Source organism: Lipotes vexillifer, unplaced genomic scaffold, assembly GCF_000442215.2.
Source record: "Lipotes vexillifer unplaced genomic scaffold, Lipotes_vexillifer_v1.1 scaffold2822, whole genome shotgun sequence".
NCBI classification, from domain to species: Eukaryota; Metazoa; Chordata; class Mammalia; order Artiodactyla; family Lipotidae; genus Lipotes; species Lipotes vexillifer.
The window spans coordinates 123,638-141,427 of NW_006769538.1; the positions used below are offsets into that span (position 1 = coordinate 123,638).

A 17,790-nucleotide genomic window follows, 5' to 3' on the forward strand; every position below is an offset into this window, starting at 1 on the left:
TTCCTGCTGCTGTGTTCTGATCTAGACCCTCGTGGCTCCATATTGGACGAACACACAATCCCCTTCTCCTTCACCCCTCATCACACAACCTCTCTGGGAAAAAAAAAAAAAAAAGCTACAATCCCCCCACTGTGTATTATATTGAGTCTCAACTCCTTGACTGGGCACTTAAGGCCCTCCCTCACCTACTCGCACCCCATCACACACGGTTCTCTACTTCCCAATACTCAGGTTCCACTGTAACCAGACCTGTCGCCTAACTGGCATGGACAGGTCCATTCCTGGCCTCTGAGACTTCACTTTTGTCCTCTCTGCTCGGAAAGCCCTCCCTCTTTCCTTCTGCTCATCTAAATCCTGCCTACCCAGCCTTCAAACCTAGCTCTTGTAGCTTCTGTAGCTCTTGGCACAGTGCTATAGGCATACAGGGGGTCTTCAACCTCTGCTTTATGGAAGAAAGAGCGAGAAAGAGGGAAGGAGAGAAGGGAAGTATTTCTTTCAGCCTGGAAGGGTCCTGCCCCCCAGAGGGAGCTGCTGCTCCAGAATGCAGCTGCCTTTGCTCACAGTTTTAAAATCCTCTGGAGGCCAAGAGAGCACACCTCCCATGGTTTCAAGGCACTAGCCAACTCCATCCTTTCCTGACCATGAACTTCCTTTGCCTTTCTCCTCCAAGTGGAGAGATTTCTCCTTTGTTGGGTCTGGATTTCTTCCCTAGGAAGGAGAGGGAGAGAATCAGCTCTCTAATTCAGACAGAAAATGATAGGTTCCACCTGCAAGTGGGCAAGGGTCTGAACTGTGATAGTGACCCCTCCCTGGCTCTCTCTAGGGCTGGTTGTGACGCTCTGCTCCCTGGCTCCATCATCCTGCTTTCTCTAGGCCTCACCCTTACATAATTAGCCATGTCAGGAGGAGTCCTGGGCTGTGGAGGCACCTTGTCTTCAGAAGGTGCCTGTGCGCTGCTGACTGGGCCAGAGCTAGGTTCAGGGCTCTCACCCAGGAAGGGAACTTCCCATTTACTGACTGTGAGTGGGTCAGAATTAGAGGCATCAAATGTTGGGGTAGAAAAGCTAAAAGAGTTCTTAATGATACCTTCATTTTATAGAATGGAAATTCAGGGACCAGGAAGGAAAGGTCTCTTCATAAAGGAGAAAAGTAGGCCTGGGGGGAGAGGGGGCATCAGCGTGGGGGACCAGGACTGGCCCTGGAAGCTGGGGCCTCCCATTCTTCCTGGCTTTCATATATTCTGGGACATGAAAGGCCCTCAGAAAGTCCTGGCCTGTTGCCTCAGTTTCCCTGAAAGCCCTAGACAACCTGCCTGACCCAAGCAGAACAGAAGAGATGTCACAAAGCTATAGCAAATATCATGGGCTCTGCTGCTCCTTCGAGCCCACTTGGACCAGAGAGTCCAAGAAATGAGGGGTCAGAGATTTCTGGAACTTCTAAGTGTCCCTCGGAAGCAAGTTAGTAATAATTGCATCCACCCGACTGTGGTTCCTTAACCTACTCTGGCTTACCCATGCTCCACCTTCCTATAGGGGTGAGGTCCTAGAGGCTGGATGCCCTAAGAGGGAGGGCCTACAGTTTGGGGGGATTACTTGCATGTTGGACCTCTGACCCCAGGGGTACTGGAAATATCCTTGAGCTGACTATGGACTGGAAATCCCTCCAGGGTTGGAGGAAGGAAAGGTATGCACAGGAAGACAGGTTCTAGACCTGGGCCAAGGCTTCTGGTGGCCTAGCTCACAGCCCAGCTGTCCATCGGCTCCCAGGGGCAGCCTACCCTCCCAAGGTCCCATAAGAATGATGACTCACAAGCTCTGTGATAGGTGTGTATCAAGGTAGACCCGAAAACACTGAAGTCAAGAGTGAGTGGGACAGAACATGCCTCTCGATCAGAATTCTTGGATAGTCAGGGCTCATCTAGGCTGGAGCCAGGGTTGACTGGCAAAGTCCTCAAGGGACCCTCTTTCTCCTCCATCTCTTGGGCCCTCTTCCCACACCCACAGGCAGTCAGGTTGCTCTGAGAGACAGAAGACTATATGGTTGACTGCTCTAACACAGGAATCAGGCCTTGATAGACAGCTGTGAACTGCCTCCGCCCCAAGTACCCAACACAGCCCCATTCACTTTCACAGTCTCCCCTCTTTGGCCAGAGGTTTTTCCAGAGGTAAGAGAAACCTAGCCTTCTTTGTCTCTCAGGACCGGGGGCAGGGTGGGGGTCTGTGGCCAGGTGGCAGAGGCAAAACCATAGCCCACAGTCCTGGGCTAGAAAACCCTCTCTCCCACTGCCCCAGTCCTGCCCCTCCAAACACTTGATGAAAAGAGTCTCCATTTAAGAACATTCTCACTTAGGTCCAAAGGGACTTAAGCCAGACATTTCTAACCCTCTTGCAGTTCTCAGGCTGACACACTGCTTTGCGCTCATCACATGTGCAATTGTATCTACCATACAACTTCTCAGGCGGCAGCTGGAGAGTGGACATGTGTCCACTCTCCAGCCTTTTTCCTAACAGCCCAGATCCCCTGCCCTCCCAATTCTGCCTGGTTTTCAAGCCACCCCAATGCTGTCTCTGAGAAGGGCCCTGCTTCCCGCTTCTCCTTGTTCCACTGGTATTGACAAAGGCCAGACACAGGAGGCAAAGACCAGACAAAACACTGTGACAAGTATGAGACAAGCCTGAGGCTCCTGGAAGGCAGTCAGCTTCACCATGGACTGGAGTAAATATACAAATGTCATTCCAGTTTTTCCATAGAGCCAGTGGCTAGGAGGAAGGGGCATTCTTTCTGGCAGCCAGGGACCTTGTTGAGTCTGACTCAATCACTAACACCAGCCCTCAGCCCTGCCCCAGACATGTGACACCATTTGACGAGTTTTATGCAGAAACCGGTTCCGGTTACATTTGAACTTTTCCAACTCCAAGGTCAACAGAACTCAGCCAATCCACGAGGAAGTGCCTGGGACTTTTCCTGAATGTCCCTGATGTCTGTTTTTGTGCTGTTTTAAGAACGGAGGACAAGAAGTCTCCAGACAGCTTCTCAGAGGACTGGCTGTTTTCTGTGTAACCTACGGTAAGACAAGTTCTGGGGCTGTGATACAACCACTAACCCAATAGCCAACCATCACAATTCCCTTTGGAATAGACTCCAGAGTTGGAGGGAAACGAAGCTGTCCAGAGGGGACAGGAAGTGTCCGTCTCCATGGTAATGAACGTGTCCCTGTGTGTCTGGGTGCCTTTGAGTGCCAAAATGCCCCTCTGTTGTCTGCAAGTCTTTACACAGGTGGGTAGCCTAGCTCCCAAAACAAAGCATCCACACCTCTTTAATTCTTGGAAGAGAAGTAAAGAGCTCATCATTTTGGCCCCTTCCTTTGGCATCCCAGTCTCCCAGACTGGGCAGGGAAACTGGCTTCCTCAGAGCCACAAGCTCTGAATCCTCAGGCCGGGCCGACCAGCACCTCGAGCAACCCCTTCACCTCACCAGCCCCCACCGAGATCCCGGGGAAGACCAAAGTCCTGGGCCCAGAGGAAGACCCTTCTGTAAAGAGTTTATTTTTTCCGCTGAATCCGGAGCGAAGCAGCCCCCTAAAGGGCAGTGCCCCTAGCGCCCCCCACCTCCCCCTCTCCCCTGCCCACCCCCGAGAATGTTCTCCCCCTCCCTTCCAGCCGGCAGGAATGTCAGCCTCTCTGGCTTTCCTTATCGCAAGCTGTGGAATCCGAGGCCCGGGAGTAGCTGAGCGAGGGTCGAGAGTGAGGTAGGGGAGATAAGGAGAGCCTTCAGGCCCCTGTGAAATCACCCCAAAGTAGGGCCTTCCTCGTCCCCAGAGCCTCGCATTGCCGGAGGCTAGAGGCTCACGGGCCATGAGAGGTCAGGGGAGCCGTGAGGGGCCGTGAGGGCCGGTCCGGCCTGACCATGTCCCCAGGCCTCGGGCCGACGCTCCAGGGGCCCATCCGAAGGCCTCCGCCCTCCACACGCGCCGCCCCGGCCCGGCCAGGCCCCCAGGGCGCGACTCACCTCGTCTCGGGCCGCACGCTGAGCAGGTAGCTGCGGCTGGCGGGGCTGGGGATCCACATGGGTCCGTCGTCCTCGCCGTCGCCCCCCGCCCCGGACCGTTCGCCCGAGCCCCAGCCGCGGCCGGGGGCCCTCCGCGACCCCATGCTGCTGCCGGCCCGCGCCCGCCGCCGGCCCCTGCCCTTTCTCCAGGCCCCCGCCCGCCAGGACCGCGCCGCCGGCCGCCGCTCCCGCCCGCGGCAGACGCGCGCCCCTATTTATAGCCGCGGGCCAGGCCGTCGTCACCTGCTGCTGTCCCTCCCCCGGCCCGGCCAGCGCGGCCTCCGAGGCGCCGGGGGGCGCCGGGCCGCGGGGGCCTCGCCAGCCCCGCCAGGCCGTGCCCGAGGGTCCGTCGATTCCTTCCCTCAGCCCACCGCCCGACGTGTGTGGAGCGCCCCCTCCGCGCCCGCAGCCGCCCTGGCGTCGGGGGCCAGCCGCCCGGGGAGGCCTCCCGGAGCCAGAGGGGAAAGGGGGGTGCGGTTCTTGAAAGGAGACCAAGCATATGCCCTTCACCAGGTCCCTAGGACCCAGGCTTCCTGCCAACCTTCCTTTCCTGCTCGCGACCCCGTTTCGCAGGTGTGGAAGCTCGGGCTCTTCGGCCTTTGCCAAGGGGAAGGTGCAGAAGTACCCAAGGAGCTGCGTGGGGTGTGCGACCCAAAGCCCTGGAAGGCCAAAGAAGCCGGGGTTAGGGAGCGCAAGGGGGCAGAAAAGCTGCTCGGAACCTGGGGGCCTGGATCCAGTAGGAGACCAGGGAGCCAGGGACCCGCCCCTCTTGCTGGCAGCAGCCCTGACTGACCCTGGCCTTGCCAGTGGCTGTTGATCCAGCACTTAGACAAACCCAAACCCACATACCTGCATAAGAGACCTCAGTTCCGGAGGAGGTCAGTACTCCTCAGAATGTTCCTCTCGATTATCTAGTAGATTAGGGGTTCAGTAAACACCTCTAGAATAATTGAACCTCCTTCTCCACCCTGTTCAGTCTCGATTTCCCAGCACCCGAGAGGGAAATGGGCTGAGTCCTAATGCCCAGAAAAACAATCATTCAACAATTTCTGAGAGCAAAATTCTAAGCACTGTGTAAACCTGGTTGTAAATATTGGGAATGACCACAGTCTGTTTACCCATTCTTTCATCTCTTACATCCCTGACAGCATCCAGAAAGTACCTGGAGCTGGATGGTTATAATTATTAGAAAGTTGGAGGGCTTCCCTGGTGGCGCAGTGGTTAAGAATCCGCCTGCCAATGCAGGGGACACGGGTTCGAGCCCTGGTCAGGGAAGATTCCACATGCCTCAGAGCAACTAAGCCCGTGCGCCACAACTACTGAGCCTGTGCCCTAGAGCCTATGAGCCACAAATACTGATCCCGAGTGCCACAACTACTGAAGCGCACGCACCTAGAGCCCGTGCTCCACAACAAGAGAAGCCACTGCAATGAGAAGCCTGTGTACTACAACGAAGAGTAGCCCCTGCTCACTGCAGCTAGAGAAAGCCCGCACGCAGCAACAAAGACCCAATGCAGCCAGAAAGAAAGAAAGTTGGAGCAAAGGAGTACAACCCCTCTGTTCTAGAAGCTACACTCACATCTCCACTCCTTTTGGAAATGGCTCTTCCTTCACTTTCACTGTGTGGTTCCAATGGCAACTGCCTTGATCCTACATGTTCCCTTCCCCCCACTCCCCGCACCCTCCCTTCTGACTCAAGCCAGTCTATTCATGGTACCCATGTCCCTGACTACAGAAGCAAGCATCAGACCCAAGCTGTGTCAATCAAGGTTCTTCACCAAAATGTCTTCACCTGGAATTGGGAAAGAAAACCTGTCCCTCTGTGGTGGAAAGCTGTGAGCTGCAAGGTCCCAGCTTTTAGCAGCCATGTTTCTTGCTGTGTGGAGGAGGCCAGTCTGCAGTGAGGAAGAAGGAAGCTGACACAGAGAGAAGCAAAGGCAAGGGGTACAGCGTCCTGATGGCTTTCAGGTGCCTTGTTGCAAGTGTTCCTGTGATCCACCTTTGTCCATGGCCTTCCTGCAGTTTGGCAGTTCAACCATTTCCTGGAATCCATACCCAAAAAGTTCTCCCTTTCCTCAAGCTGATTCAAGTTAGGCTTCTATTAGTGGAATCTAAGAGTCCTAACCAATACTAAAGCCTCGTCTTCGAATGAGCCCGAATTTGCCAAATTTGACCACATGCCCCCATTCATCCTTGTTCTTGGCTCTCTGGAGGTGGGCATATTAAAATCTCTTCAGTTGTCCACAGGACAGTCCTGCACATATCTGAAAGCCTGCTTGGAGTTTTGGTTCATTTGTTTAAGTGATTACCCATGTATCAGGCTACAGCCCATGTGCTAGAGGCAAGGGTCACAGGATCTGTGCCTTCAAGAATCTTATGGTCTCATAGGGGAGACAGGAATATAAGCAAAATACAATGTAAGGTGAAATGTACAATTATAAAGCCATGCATACGGGAGCATAAAGTATATAAGAGTGGTTAGTTCTGTCTGGGGATTTGGTTAGGACAGTTTACAAGGAAGAAACTACAGCTGAAGAAGGGTTTTGATAATGGCGTAGGTGCTCACAAATAGACTCTTGTGGGTGGGGGCAGGTGGACAGAATATTCCAGATGAGGGAACAGTATGCACAAAGATATGGAGGTGTGAAGCAGCTTGGCATTCATGTCACCCAAGTGTAAAGGATTTGAGCAAACAGAGAGAGAAGTGAATTAGGCAGAGGCCAGACCCTGAAGGCCTTGCCTAGTACAATGAAGAACCTAGAATTCCCTTTCAGGCCATTTCTCATGACAGTGGATATGGTGCTGCTAGTTACGCCAGTGACTCTCCAATTTATCAATTTCCTTTCGAAAATGTTACACACATACCCCCACAGAGGTCAAACCAGAGCAGCCCACGAATGAATTAGCACCTCTCTGGGTCTGGGCTCCACACAATTAGCAACAACTTTTCTTTTTCTCCTTTGTCTGCCTTGGGTCTTCATTGCTGCGTGCGGGCTTTCTCTAGTTGTGGCGAGCAGGGACTACTCTTCGTTGCAGTGCACCGCCTTCTCATTACGGTGGCTTCTCTTGCTGTGGAGCACGGGCTCTAGGTGTGCGGGCTTCAGTAGTTGCGGCTTGCGGGCTCAGTAGTTGCAGCTCACGGGCTCTAGGGCGCAGGCTCAGTAGTTGTGCACGGGCTTAGTTGCTCCGCAGCATGTGGGATCTTCCTGGACCAGGGATCTATCCCGTGTCCCCTGCATTGGCAGGCAGATTCTAATCCACTGCACCATCAGGGAAGTCCCAGCAACAACTTTTTTGGCAGCCAAATAATTTCACTGATCCCGAGCCTGTAAATTTTCAACATGAACCACTGTTCCTCTAAGTCTTTCCCACTCCTGCTTATAAAGTCTTTTTTTATCCTAAGTGCAAATTTTCACCTTTTTTTTTTTAAAGTTAAATCTCATGTTCTTCATCACACGGTCCCTTTCCTTCTTATCTGACTCTTTTTGAATTCTGCTCCTGTCATCCATTGTATAATCTGTCCTTCCCAGCTTCTTGCTATATGCCAATTTAACAAGCAGACTTTCATGATGATACGGGCACAGCTGAGTATGGTGTGTCAAGGCATTCAAGGATGGAGAGATGGAAAAGGCACAGTCTCTTTCCTGGATTTACTGCCTAGCAGGAGAGAGAGGATATGTAAAGTATTGTTTAACAAGAACTGGGCTAGGAATCCAGAGACTCAGGTTGTAATCCTGCTCTTCCACTGAGTGGCTGTGTGACCTTGGGCAAGTGGCTCACCATCCCTGAGCTTTATCTTTCTCCTTTGTTAACAGGAGTGAGGTCATGATCCTTTATGGTCCTGAAGGTCATAGCTGTTGATTCAGCAAGTATTTATTAAGTCTCACTGCTGACTACTACACGCCAGGCATTATGGCGGTACTGAGGGTGCAGAAATGAATGTTATAGTCTCTACCCTTGAGAACCTCTCAAGCCTGAAAGAAAGACAGAAAATTAAAACAGAATCGCCATCAATCCTCTAATAGAGGTTTGCACATGAGAGCACAGAGGAGCACATGCTGTGGTTCTGTGTTTGGAAATAACCAATAATACAAGGCAGTCAGTGTTTGCTATTAAATAGGAGTACTGATGAAGCGTTGTAGGAACTTGCTACTGGTGCCAGGATCCCCTCTCCCGATTGTTTTGAACTTCCTGGGGCCCCAGAGTAAACTGGGTGCCCGTGGTAAGAAAATCTTGGGCTACTGTTAATTAACATCCTTAGCTCAGTGTAACAAGGGAAGCTACTCTCAGACTACGACAGGGTCTCCCAGGACATTCCGACTCAACTACATTAGCTCCTCTCATCAAGGTCTGGATGAGTTTGAACATGACTTTTATTTTTAATTAGTCCCATGCCTGCCCTTCCTACTCAGCTCTCTCTCTTCTAATACTAACAAAATTCCAAGGGAATAATCCACCCTCCTTTGGAGCACTGGCCAAGGGCATACGTTACCTCATATTTATTAGCTATCAGGATACCATTCCACATTTCTCATCATCTTTTACCTGAACTTATTGAATTCAGGCCACCTCACACTGAGTGCCACCGTGCAGCAGGCTCTGGTCCCCTGCCTCTCTAATAACTCGGCCAACAACCTGGCAGCAGGTCCATTGACTTCATCCTCTGAGAGACCTTCAACCCCCTCCCTTTAGCAACTCCATCAAATGTCCACCACTTGAACCTCGTCAGAGGAATTTCTCCACCTCTAAAATGCCATCGTGTTATCCTTCCATGTACCAAGCCTGTCTTCAGCTTTAGGGCAACTCCAGACTCCAACTCCCCCAAAACGTCTCTGCTCATGAGTTCCTTCCTGACTTTATGATGCCCATCCCATCCCCATCTACACACAGACACAGGGCAGAGTGGACAGCAACTTCAACTACAACTATACTTTCCTCAGGGATCTCATTTCACTTGCCCCTTGACCTTCTACTAAGTTTGCCTTGCTGGTTCATAACCTGGAGTCTGGCTGTGGGCTTCTTGCTCTGAGGCTGGCCAACATTTCTGGTTTCCAACCAGAGTCCGATCTCAGGAAGCTTGGCAATCCTTTTACATTTCCCCAATCTGACCTTTTCCTTTCCCTATAGCAACTGTTCCAAACAAGATTCCAACCTCCCCTCGCCTTCCTCGCTTGCAGTGGTCAACTATTCCTTCAAAATACAGGGAAAAGTGAGACCATTGGTGAGAACTTGCACTTTGAAGGAGGACAGGCTATCTGTATCATTCCTGAGTTGCACTGACCTCTGCTTCAAAATGTATACTGTTCCTTCCAAGGCGCTCAAACTTCTGCTCTATCAGCTCTTCCTGTCCTCCCCTGCCCAGCCTCCTTCCTCATAACCTGTGAGGATGCTCACATGTTTGTTTTCCCTGAAATATTTACCTTATCTTTCATTTCCCTTTACTACCTTTACTTCTCAAAAGAGATCAAAGGAAACCAGTCACGTTTTCAAGCAGTAATGGGTTACCAGAATTGGGTGATAAAGTGCAAACTTTGGCCTCCTGAACAAAGCAGAAGCGTCCCCACGACCAGAGCTGAAGCAGACGTCAGAGCCAGGCCTGCCCAACAAGAGTGGCCAGATGCCAGTGCCTGAGTGTCACCATGGAGCTCCTAAGGGTCAGAAGAGGTCCCTGGCCGGGAGTAGGAAGAAGTCTGAGTGGATGCACATGTGGCCCCAGCTGTGAGGAGGGGAGGACATGGGGGCAGGGACCACTCAGGTTGGCAGGAAGAGAACTTGGCCTCTACCTCTAGCCTTGTCCTGCCACTGTGAAGCCTCAGCACTCTCTAGGACACTTCTGTTGGGGGTCCCCCCAGCCTGTGTATGGACATCTCCAGGGATTAGAAATATGCTACTCCTCCAGGTGGCCCATTTTACTTTTAGGAGGATCTTCCTTTTATGGAGTCTAATTCTGTTCTGCCTTCTGAGGCCACACAGAGGAAATCTAGACTCCTTTTTGATATAATAGCCCTGCAAAGGTATAAAAAAAGTGATCATGAAACATCTCTTTTCTTGATGAAACCTCAAGTTCCTTCAAGAGCGCCTTGAGTGAAATGGCACTGAGGGTCCCGCACCAAGCTGGATGGTCCCCTCTGAACATGTCCACTTTGCCAATGTCCACCTTCAGCTACTGTGCCATGAATGTCACACTTCACAGGTGAGCTCTTCAAGGGAAAGTACAACTATCATCAACCTCACTCTGGTCAGTAGACTTTCAAGATCTTATTTTGCTTTTCTGGCACCTATGTGGACTCAGGCTGAAGTACCCTCTTCCACAAGCTTTGGCACAGGAATTGAGGTCAGAGGTCAGTGACACCTTCCTTATGAAGCATCATCAGCTTCCACACCAGTTATCAAAGCTCCCCAGACCTATGGCCCATCTCAGTACAAATCATTACTAGCATAGTAAGTTAATCAAACACATGTCCATCCCCCCAGTTTGCTCTATTTTTCCTTCTCTTGATTCCACTCGTTTTAAAGGTCTCAGCCCTGAGCTCAACAAAGCCCTAGATTTCTGCTGGCCCTGCCCTCCTGTAGGAAACTTCTGCCCTTCTGCTGCAAGCTGCCCTTCCTGCCAGCCAATCTGCAGTGCTCTAGACTGCTTGTCCGACCTCCCTCCGAGAGCTCCCACAGCTCCCAGCTCAAGGCAGCTGAGTCCCTAATCCTGGAGGGTGGAGACTCTAGGTCCTGCTGCTCTGGGATGAGCTGGCCACTCTGGCACTCCAGGGATTGGAGATGTGGCCACAGCCGTGCTGGGGTAAGTGGACACCAATTAAAGGACTACTGGCAACAAGAAGCCACTCCTGATTCTGGTTTGATTGGACAGGGAATTTGGGACTCAAGTGTAGAGCTGCCCTAGCCAGGTACCCTCCCCAGTCCACCTATTCTGATTCAACATCCGATTAGAGGGGCCAGGAATTTCTGCCTCAAATGTAGGTCCTTTCCAGAATAAAGTTACCATTACATGAGATGGTGACTCTGTGGTCAGGGGGCAGCAGTTAGGTGGTCAGGCCCAGGACACAAACTCCACATTCTTAGAAAGACACCATCCCAGCCCAGTCCTCTCCGCGTCTTCTTGCAGAGTGAACTGGTCCTTCTCCTTCCTTTCAAGTCTTTTTGTTTTTTGTTTTGTTTTGTTTTGTTTTCTGCGGTACTCGGGCCTCTCACTGTTGTGGCCTCTCCCGCTGCGGAGCACAGGCTCCGGACGCGCAGGCTCAGCGGCCATGGCTCACGGGCCCAGCCGCTCTGCGGCATGTGGGATCTTCCGGACCAGGGCACAAACCCGTGCCCCCTGCATCGGCAGGCGGACTCTCAACCACTGCGCCACCAGGGAAGCCCCTCAAGTCTTTTTTTTAAGGGTCCTTCTGTATCTCAGCCGGCCCTCCTTTTCCACAAGAGCTATATCTTCTCATTCTTTAAAACATGCCAATACCTCCTGGCAATAGTTGCTGCAATTACTGCTCAACCCAAGGGATGCCATTGACAAACCAAGCCACTGCCTCCATTTTTGCTAGCACCTGCCACACTTCCTCCTAATCAGCTACTCCTACTTTCTAACCCCACCACCACCATCATCACCCATCCTAAAAGGCAAGTGTTATTTCCAGGTTCTAAACTCTCTGCCTGTTCTAACTCTCCTGCCTGCTCATTCACAACTTTCTGTGCCTTTCCTTACCATCACCTCCCCATTCCCCTCACCTCCCCATTCCCCTCACCTCATGTTCTCCTTTTCCCCATTTAAAAATCATATTCAAACCCCTCCTCAGATCCAGCCGAGGGTAGAAATGTGACACTTACTTCTCAGGCAAAGAGCTTCTTAGAAAACAGAACTCACCTTCCTCCTCAGATACCAAAAATATGCAACCTTGTCTATATGCACAATGGGTCTCAGGGCAAAATTACAAGCAACTTGGTCTAAGGACTAGAAAACCCCGGAGGAAAATAGGAATTGTATACAGTGTGCCCTGGGCTATAACTGAAAAGGGAGGCCTAGAAACAGTGGAGATCCTAGTTTAAAATATCAAAGAGCAGCTAAGTTACTCACTTCAAGCATCAAAGATATAATCAACTTTCTCCGTTTTCACAGAAAATAGAGGCAAAGACTATGGGATTAAGTTTTACAAGTAATATCTAGTAGACTTTAGTCTATTTATATCTATCTATCTATAAATAATACCATGCCCATCCATGAAATGAGATGGTGCTACTGACCCACTGTCACATGAGCACTCACTACGGTGGAGGCTTTTCCCAGTTAGAATTGACTTAAATGGCTTTATCGTATCCTTCTGACACATTTTCCATACAATGAATTACACATTTGTTGAGTTTTCATGCACTAAAAACTCAATTTCAATTTGCAAATAATAGTAAATATTATAAAAAATAAGAGCATATGTTAAAAGGCCAATACATGACACAATGAACCAGTTCAAGAATTCATCTGGACCTAGGTCTCTAATGAATAGATACCTGGGAAATAGAAGAATCTGAAGATGCTTTGGAATTACAGAATAAACAGTTCAAACTTGGAAAGGCTTGACAAAAGCCAAAAGAAATAGTTACTCATAAAAGAACTAGAATTCTAATTGAAAAAGCAGAAATCTGATGCAAATTTAAATATAAATAAATGCAAATAAAAGTGATATTGCCTTGGGGGAGGGGGCCAGTGGGGGGGGGGTCTTCCATTTTTGTATATATCTAGGCCAAAAGTCAATAAATAAATAAAACAATTAAACAAAGGAAGAAATTCAATAAGAGATCTTGCCTTTAGGAAAGTCCCCTCTATTTTTACATAAATATATACAGGATCAAGAAGATAATATCTAACCAGGCTCAATGCTAGATCCCCAGGAATTTAAAACTCCTGCCCCCCCCGCCCCCCAATTTGACAGATGCAAGAACTGAGGCCAAGAGAGATCAAATGACTTAGTTACAGGATCCAGACTGGAACCTAGGGCTCTTGATTTCTAGTCACTGGATTTCTTCATTCTATTACACTGCCAGTGAGTTTATTCTCAAGGCTATGTAGAAACAGGGAAAATGTCCAGACATAATGTTAAGCAGAAAAAAGTAGGATACAAAATCAGAGGCAGTGCAGTGCTAGTCACACCTGAGTAATCTCAGATCTGCCCCTTACTAGTTCCATGACCTTAGGGTCAACCACTCTGAACCTCCAAAAGAATAATAGTAGTATTGATATTTATCTCATAGGATTGTTATGAGACTAAACAGGAGAAGGAAGTGAGAATAATGTGTCATATAGAAATGTTTGATGTTAACCACTGTTATCATAATTATACCATAAACTCAGCTGTGAACAGAACAAGGACTGGAAAATGATATGCAAAAATGAAAACAACTGCAAAGATGGGATTATAAATATGCATGTTTTTTATTTCTCTAATAATGCTATATCATTTTCCAATAAGAAAAAGGTGTTGTTTTTTTTTTTTTTCAGCCGTACCGCACGGCTTGCAGGATCTTAGTTCCCCAACCAGGGATCAAACCCAGACCCCTGTAGTGGAAGCATGGAGCCCTAACCACTGGACACCAGGGAATTCCCCAAGAAAAAAAGCATTTTAAATAGAGACCTAAAACAAAAAAACAAACCCATACTTGTACTTGAGTCTTAGTCTGCTCTTTCCTCCAGAGGGACTGAATGCTCCCAGTTTCTAAGACTGCTGTGGCAATTGTTGGTGGAAAAGGTCAGGCTTTGGACAACAGCCTGAATCCCCTGGAAAAGACAGGGAGAAATGTTCCAGAATCCAGAAGATTCTGTCTCAGATCAGACCCTGAGAGAACTTTGTAGCTACCGGTTGAATCAGATTCTTTCAGTCACGCATACATGTATTAATTCAGTCATTCAAACACTCTGAACCACTAGTGTATTCAAGGAACTGTACTATGAGCTTTTAATGAATTAGACTGACCCACTGGATGAATTTAGAACAATCTCCATTATATAAGTGAAAAAAAAAGCAAGCTTCAGAACACTGTGTGTATAGAATGCTACCATTTGTATTAAAAATAGATATATAAATATACATATTTAAAAACTTGTAAATGCATAGAATTGCTCAGGAAGGATACATAAGATATAGAAACAGTGATTAATTCTAGAGAGAGGGATGTGGAACTGAAGGCTGACCTCCATTGGGAAGCTTACTTTTCATTGTATTCTCTTTTGGCATTGTTTGGATGTCTTACCATGTATGTGTATTAATTTTTTCAAAAAATGAAAAAAAAAAAATTAAAAACAAGTAAAAGAAAGTGTGCCCAGAGCTGAATACACAGTGATGACCAGGGCAGGCCGAGGGGTTTTTCTGCAGTCTCGGGGAAGGCAAAGTGTGTTGAACTTGCTGAACCACAGCTGTTTTCAAAAGCCAGACTGTTTACATAAGTTAAGGGAAGAGCTCTTTCTACACCAATTAGCTTATAGTAATTCGGCATATCATTTTACAGAGATAAAGGAGTTGGAAAATAAATACTAGTCATTTGTCAAGCCTTAGAGTGTATTAAATTGTAGTTTCTACAAGGGTGGGGATCTTATCTGTTTAACTTGATCAGTAGAGCATTCACTCCAGCAGATAAGTGCTTGTTACAGCAAGCATTTTCTGATAACAAATGATAGCACAACTATTTTAAAACATCTTTTAAAAAAATGATCAGAAGATATTGGACCCTGAGGAAACCATGTTCCCTGTGAGGGTTGGGCCACTTTTTCTGGAATAGCCTCACCAAAATAATGATCTTCAAATGTCAAGATAAATCCCAATGAGAATGAAAGGTCACAGAGATACTGCATGTGCTTCGGAACGCCACAAGCAAATGTGATGCACAGGGCCCTCCTTGGGGTGAAAAGGCACAGACCGACTCCAAAGAGAACCTGGTGCTCAGTGGGGCACCCCAACTGCAGGGGAGGTAGGAAAGCAGTTGTCTGGATGGCTGCAAACTGTTGATAAGCTGGCAGCCAGCCAAAGTAGCCAGGTCACTAAGGCAACACAGCAGCTGACATCATGGACTTTAGAACCAGATGGGCTTGACTTACAAGGTCACCCAGCAACTTATTTAACCTCTCTGAGCCTCGGTTTTCTTCTCTGTAAAATGGAGGCTAACTGTGAGATCACTGTGAGGACAAAGTGAGAATCACTGCAAAGTGTTTTTAAAAAGATGCTGGGCCCACAAGCAGGACTTAAAGTGCTGTTAATCATCACTCTTACTAAACAGTGGAGAGATGAACCAGACCAATCATAACTGACCATCAGCATCAAGTCTGAATAGCCGGCAAGGTACATTCCACCCTGACACTGATAGTGTTTCATAGTCAATAATCCCTGACATTGATAGTGTTTCATAAACTAGAAAATGCTTCCATACTTATCACCTCACAAAAGCCTGAGTTGGATGGGAAATACTAGGTCTATCTTGAAGGGGAGGGGCTGGTGAAGTTAAGAGGGTTTGTTAAGAGCTGGTTGAGGGCAGAACCCAGGCTGTGACCCAGGTTTCTTGGTGAGTGGCTCAACATTCTTTCCACTCCATACCATTCCCAGGAAGGAGATAGATCTGAGGTCAGGACAGGTCAAACCTGTGATTTCACCACCTCCTCTCCCCCAGCTCCAGCTATACTGTCTCTGAAAGTGGTTCGGCCATCCATTTCAAACGCTTCTATCAGCCTCCTCTATAATCTGTTCCTGTGAACGGCCCCGGGTGCAGGGTAGACACCCTGCAACTGGAATTAGGAAGGGATGACAGCTGAGTTGGGGCCAGCTCTGGCTCTGCATGCAGCCGGAATCAGGCCCAGTTTGCCCTCGCTGCCTGCTTGGGAAGCAGGGACATGGTGGCCTTGCCAGGTATGGCAATCATTAAAAAGCACTGTTTCTCTGAAACTGAAACAAGCGCTAACCTTTCCCAATGCCATTAGCATTTCCACTAAAAATCTGGCATTTGATAGAGGAAGAAATATTTTTTTCAATTGTGAAAAGGTCAGGCATATTTACCTGACTAATAATTTATCATTGATATTCAATGTCTTCCTTGAAGGATCGCCTCTAAGAATGCAGTCAGCACCCACTTCCCTTTGCTGCACTAGATCCTGCTGGGCCCAGTCCCACATCCCACCCATGCAGGGCTGCAGCAGCTACTTGGAGCAGAGGTCAGAGGACACCTCCACACAGTCAGCTCCTTGTGCTAGGTCAGGTCCTAACTCTGCCATCAGAGAAAAGACAGCCCAGCCTCCCATGTCTAATCCCAATTCTGCCACACCCGAGTTCCCTGTGGCAGGGGTGATATCAAGGCCTCTTGAACAGTGCAAGAAAAGTACAGAATTCCTCCCTTCTATCCCTCTCCCTCCTCCCACCAGTAAAGGGCTCTCTTAGTTTGAAAGACGTTTGTAGGAAAGATGGAGGTGCCCAGGAAAATTTCAATAGGCCCTAAAAACCAAGGCTGCTAGCTCAGGGGAGAACTTGGAGGTGACTCTTGACCAGCATAAGACCCTCCCCTCACCCCTTCAGAAGTACTGAGCTCCTGGTTTCCACACCACAGCTCCAAAATCTAGAGAGGACCGTCCTTGGGCAGCAGGAAACACTGTTCTCCCTCAGAGATGGGACAAAGAGGGAAGTCTTAGGTGGAGTAGGGTAGGGCCAGGCTCACTGGAAGAGGAATACAAGAGCCTACCTGCATGGTAAGAAGATTTTTTTATTTGAAATATAGTCTGAGCAACACCGGTGCAGCCGAGAGGAGGAGGGGTTGGCCTGCCTGGGGCAGCAGCCTCTCTAATGGCACAGGAGCAAGAGTACAAATATCCCAGTGTCTCTGTGCCCCAAACCCCGCTCGTCAGGAAAGGCAGAACAGCAGCAGAACAAGGACGCACAGCTCCTTCTGAAGGGGGTCTGCCTCTCGGTGCCTGCCTGCCTTGGCTGCGTTTCCTGCTCTCCCGGGTTCCAGACAGAGGTGTGCTGCAGAAGTTTCTCCCCCCCACAAAGACAGGATGGGCCAGTGTGACAATTAATTCTCCAGAACTCTTTTTTGGGGAACGAATCAGAGAAGACAGAAAGGAACCGCATGGTGACCAAGGGCCCTCTGCAAGCCAGGCTGGGCGAGCTCTCTGAGAGGGACTGCGCCAGCACCCTCATCCCCCTTCTCAGGCTCCAGTGGCAAGAAAGAGAGCTGCTGTCAGGAGGCCCCTGGCCGAAGGCAGTGAGCGGGGAGCCTCCCAGAAGAGCACGGCTGCTGAGGGGTTTCTAGCTGAGGTGACAGCATCGGGGTTGGGCCACTTAAGCAGCCTGGGGCTGGAAGGACGCAGACAAAAGTTGGGGTACCAGGAAGCAGCACAAAGCCATAAATAACAGAAGCAAATTCAGAGCTGTGAGGGTCCTGGATGACCCCGCCATCTCCTGGGGCTGGGGGACACCCAGCCCCCAGCAGCTCAGGGCAGACACTGCTCCAGGGCCCAGCCAGCCACACTCACACAGGGGTGGAGCCTTCTCTTTCCCACTGTCCGCGTGGCAGGCGGAGGACAACACGGCACCATCCGACTGCACACTGCAAAGCTTCCAGTCACACCTGCGGGGACGTTGTGTGGCTGTCCCGGTCCTGAGAGGCCTGTGGTTGACTCTGAGCATCCTGGGCACCATCCTTGTCAGGGGCCAGGCCCAGTGACCTCCTGGCCTCTGAGTCACCCAACAGAGGCTCCTCGGCACACTCTTT

The 17,790-nt window shown here is 49.5% G+C and overlaps 2 protein-coding genes across 2 annotated transcripts in view; both read right to left on the reverse strand.

Annotated features, from left to right (window-relative positions):
• The window catches only part of ALPK3 (alpha kinase 3), a 48,903-nt gene extending 43,135 nt beyond the window's left edge, over positions 1-5,768 (reverse strand). Inside the window, 6 exon segments of the mRNA XM_007445640.1 lie at positions 4,009-4,217; positions 4,219-4,492; positions 4,589-4,706; positions 4,793-4,851; positions 4,853-4,871; positions 5,765-5,768. Coding sequence (XP_007445702.1) covers positions 4,009-4,217; positions 4,219-4,492; positions 4,589-4,706; positions 4,793-4,851; positions 4,853-4,871; positions 5,765-5,768 — 683 coding nt within the window.
• An 11,872-nt stretch (positions 5,769-17,640) lies between these two features.
• ZNF592 (zinc finger protein 592) overlaps positions 17,641-17,790 on the reverse strand; it is a 28,724-nt gene continuing 28,574 nt past the window's right edge. Inside the window, exon 10 of the mRNA XM_007445638.1 lies at positions 17,641-17,790. This exon is cut by the window's right edge and continues 1 nt beyond it. Coding sequence (XP_007445700.1) covers positions 17,641-17,790 — 150 coding nt within the window.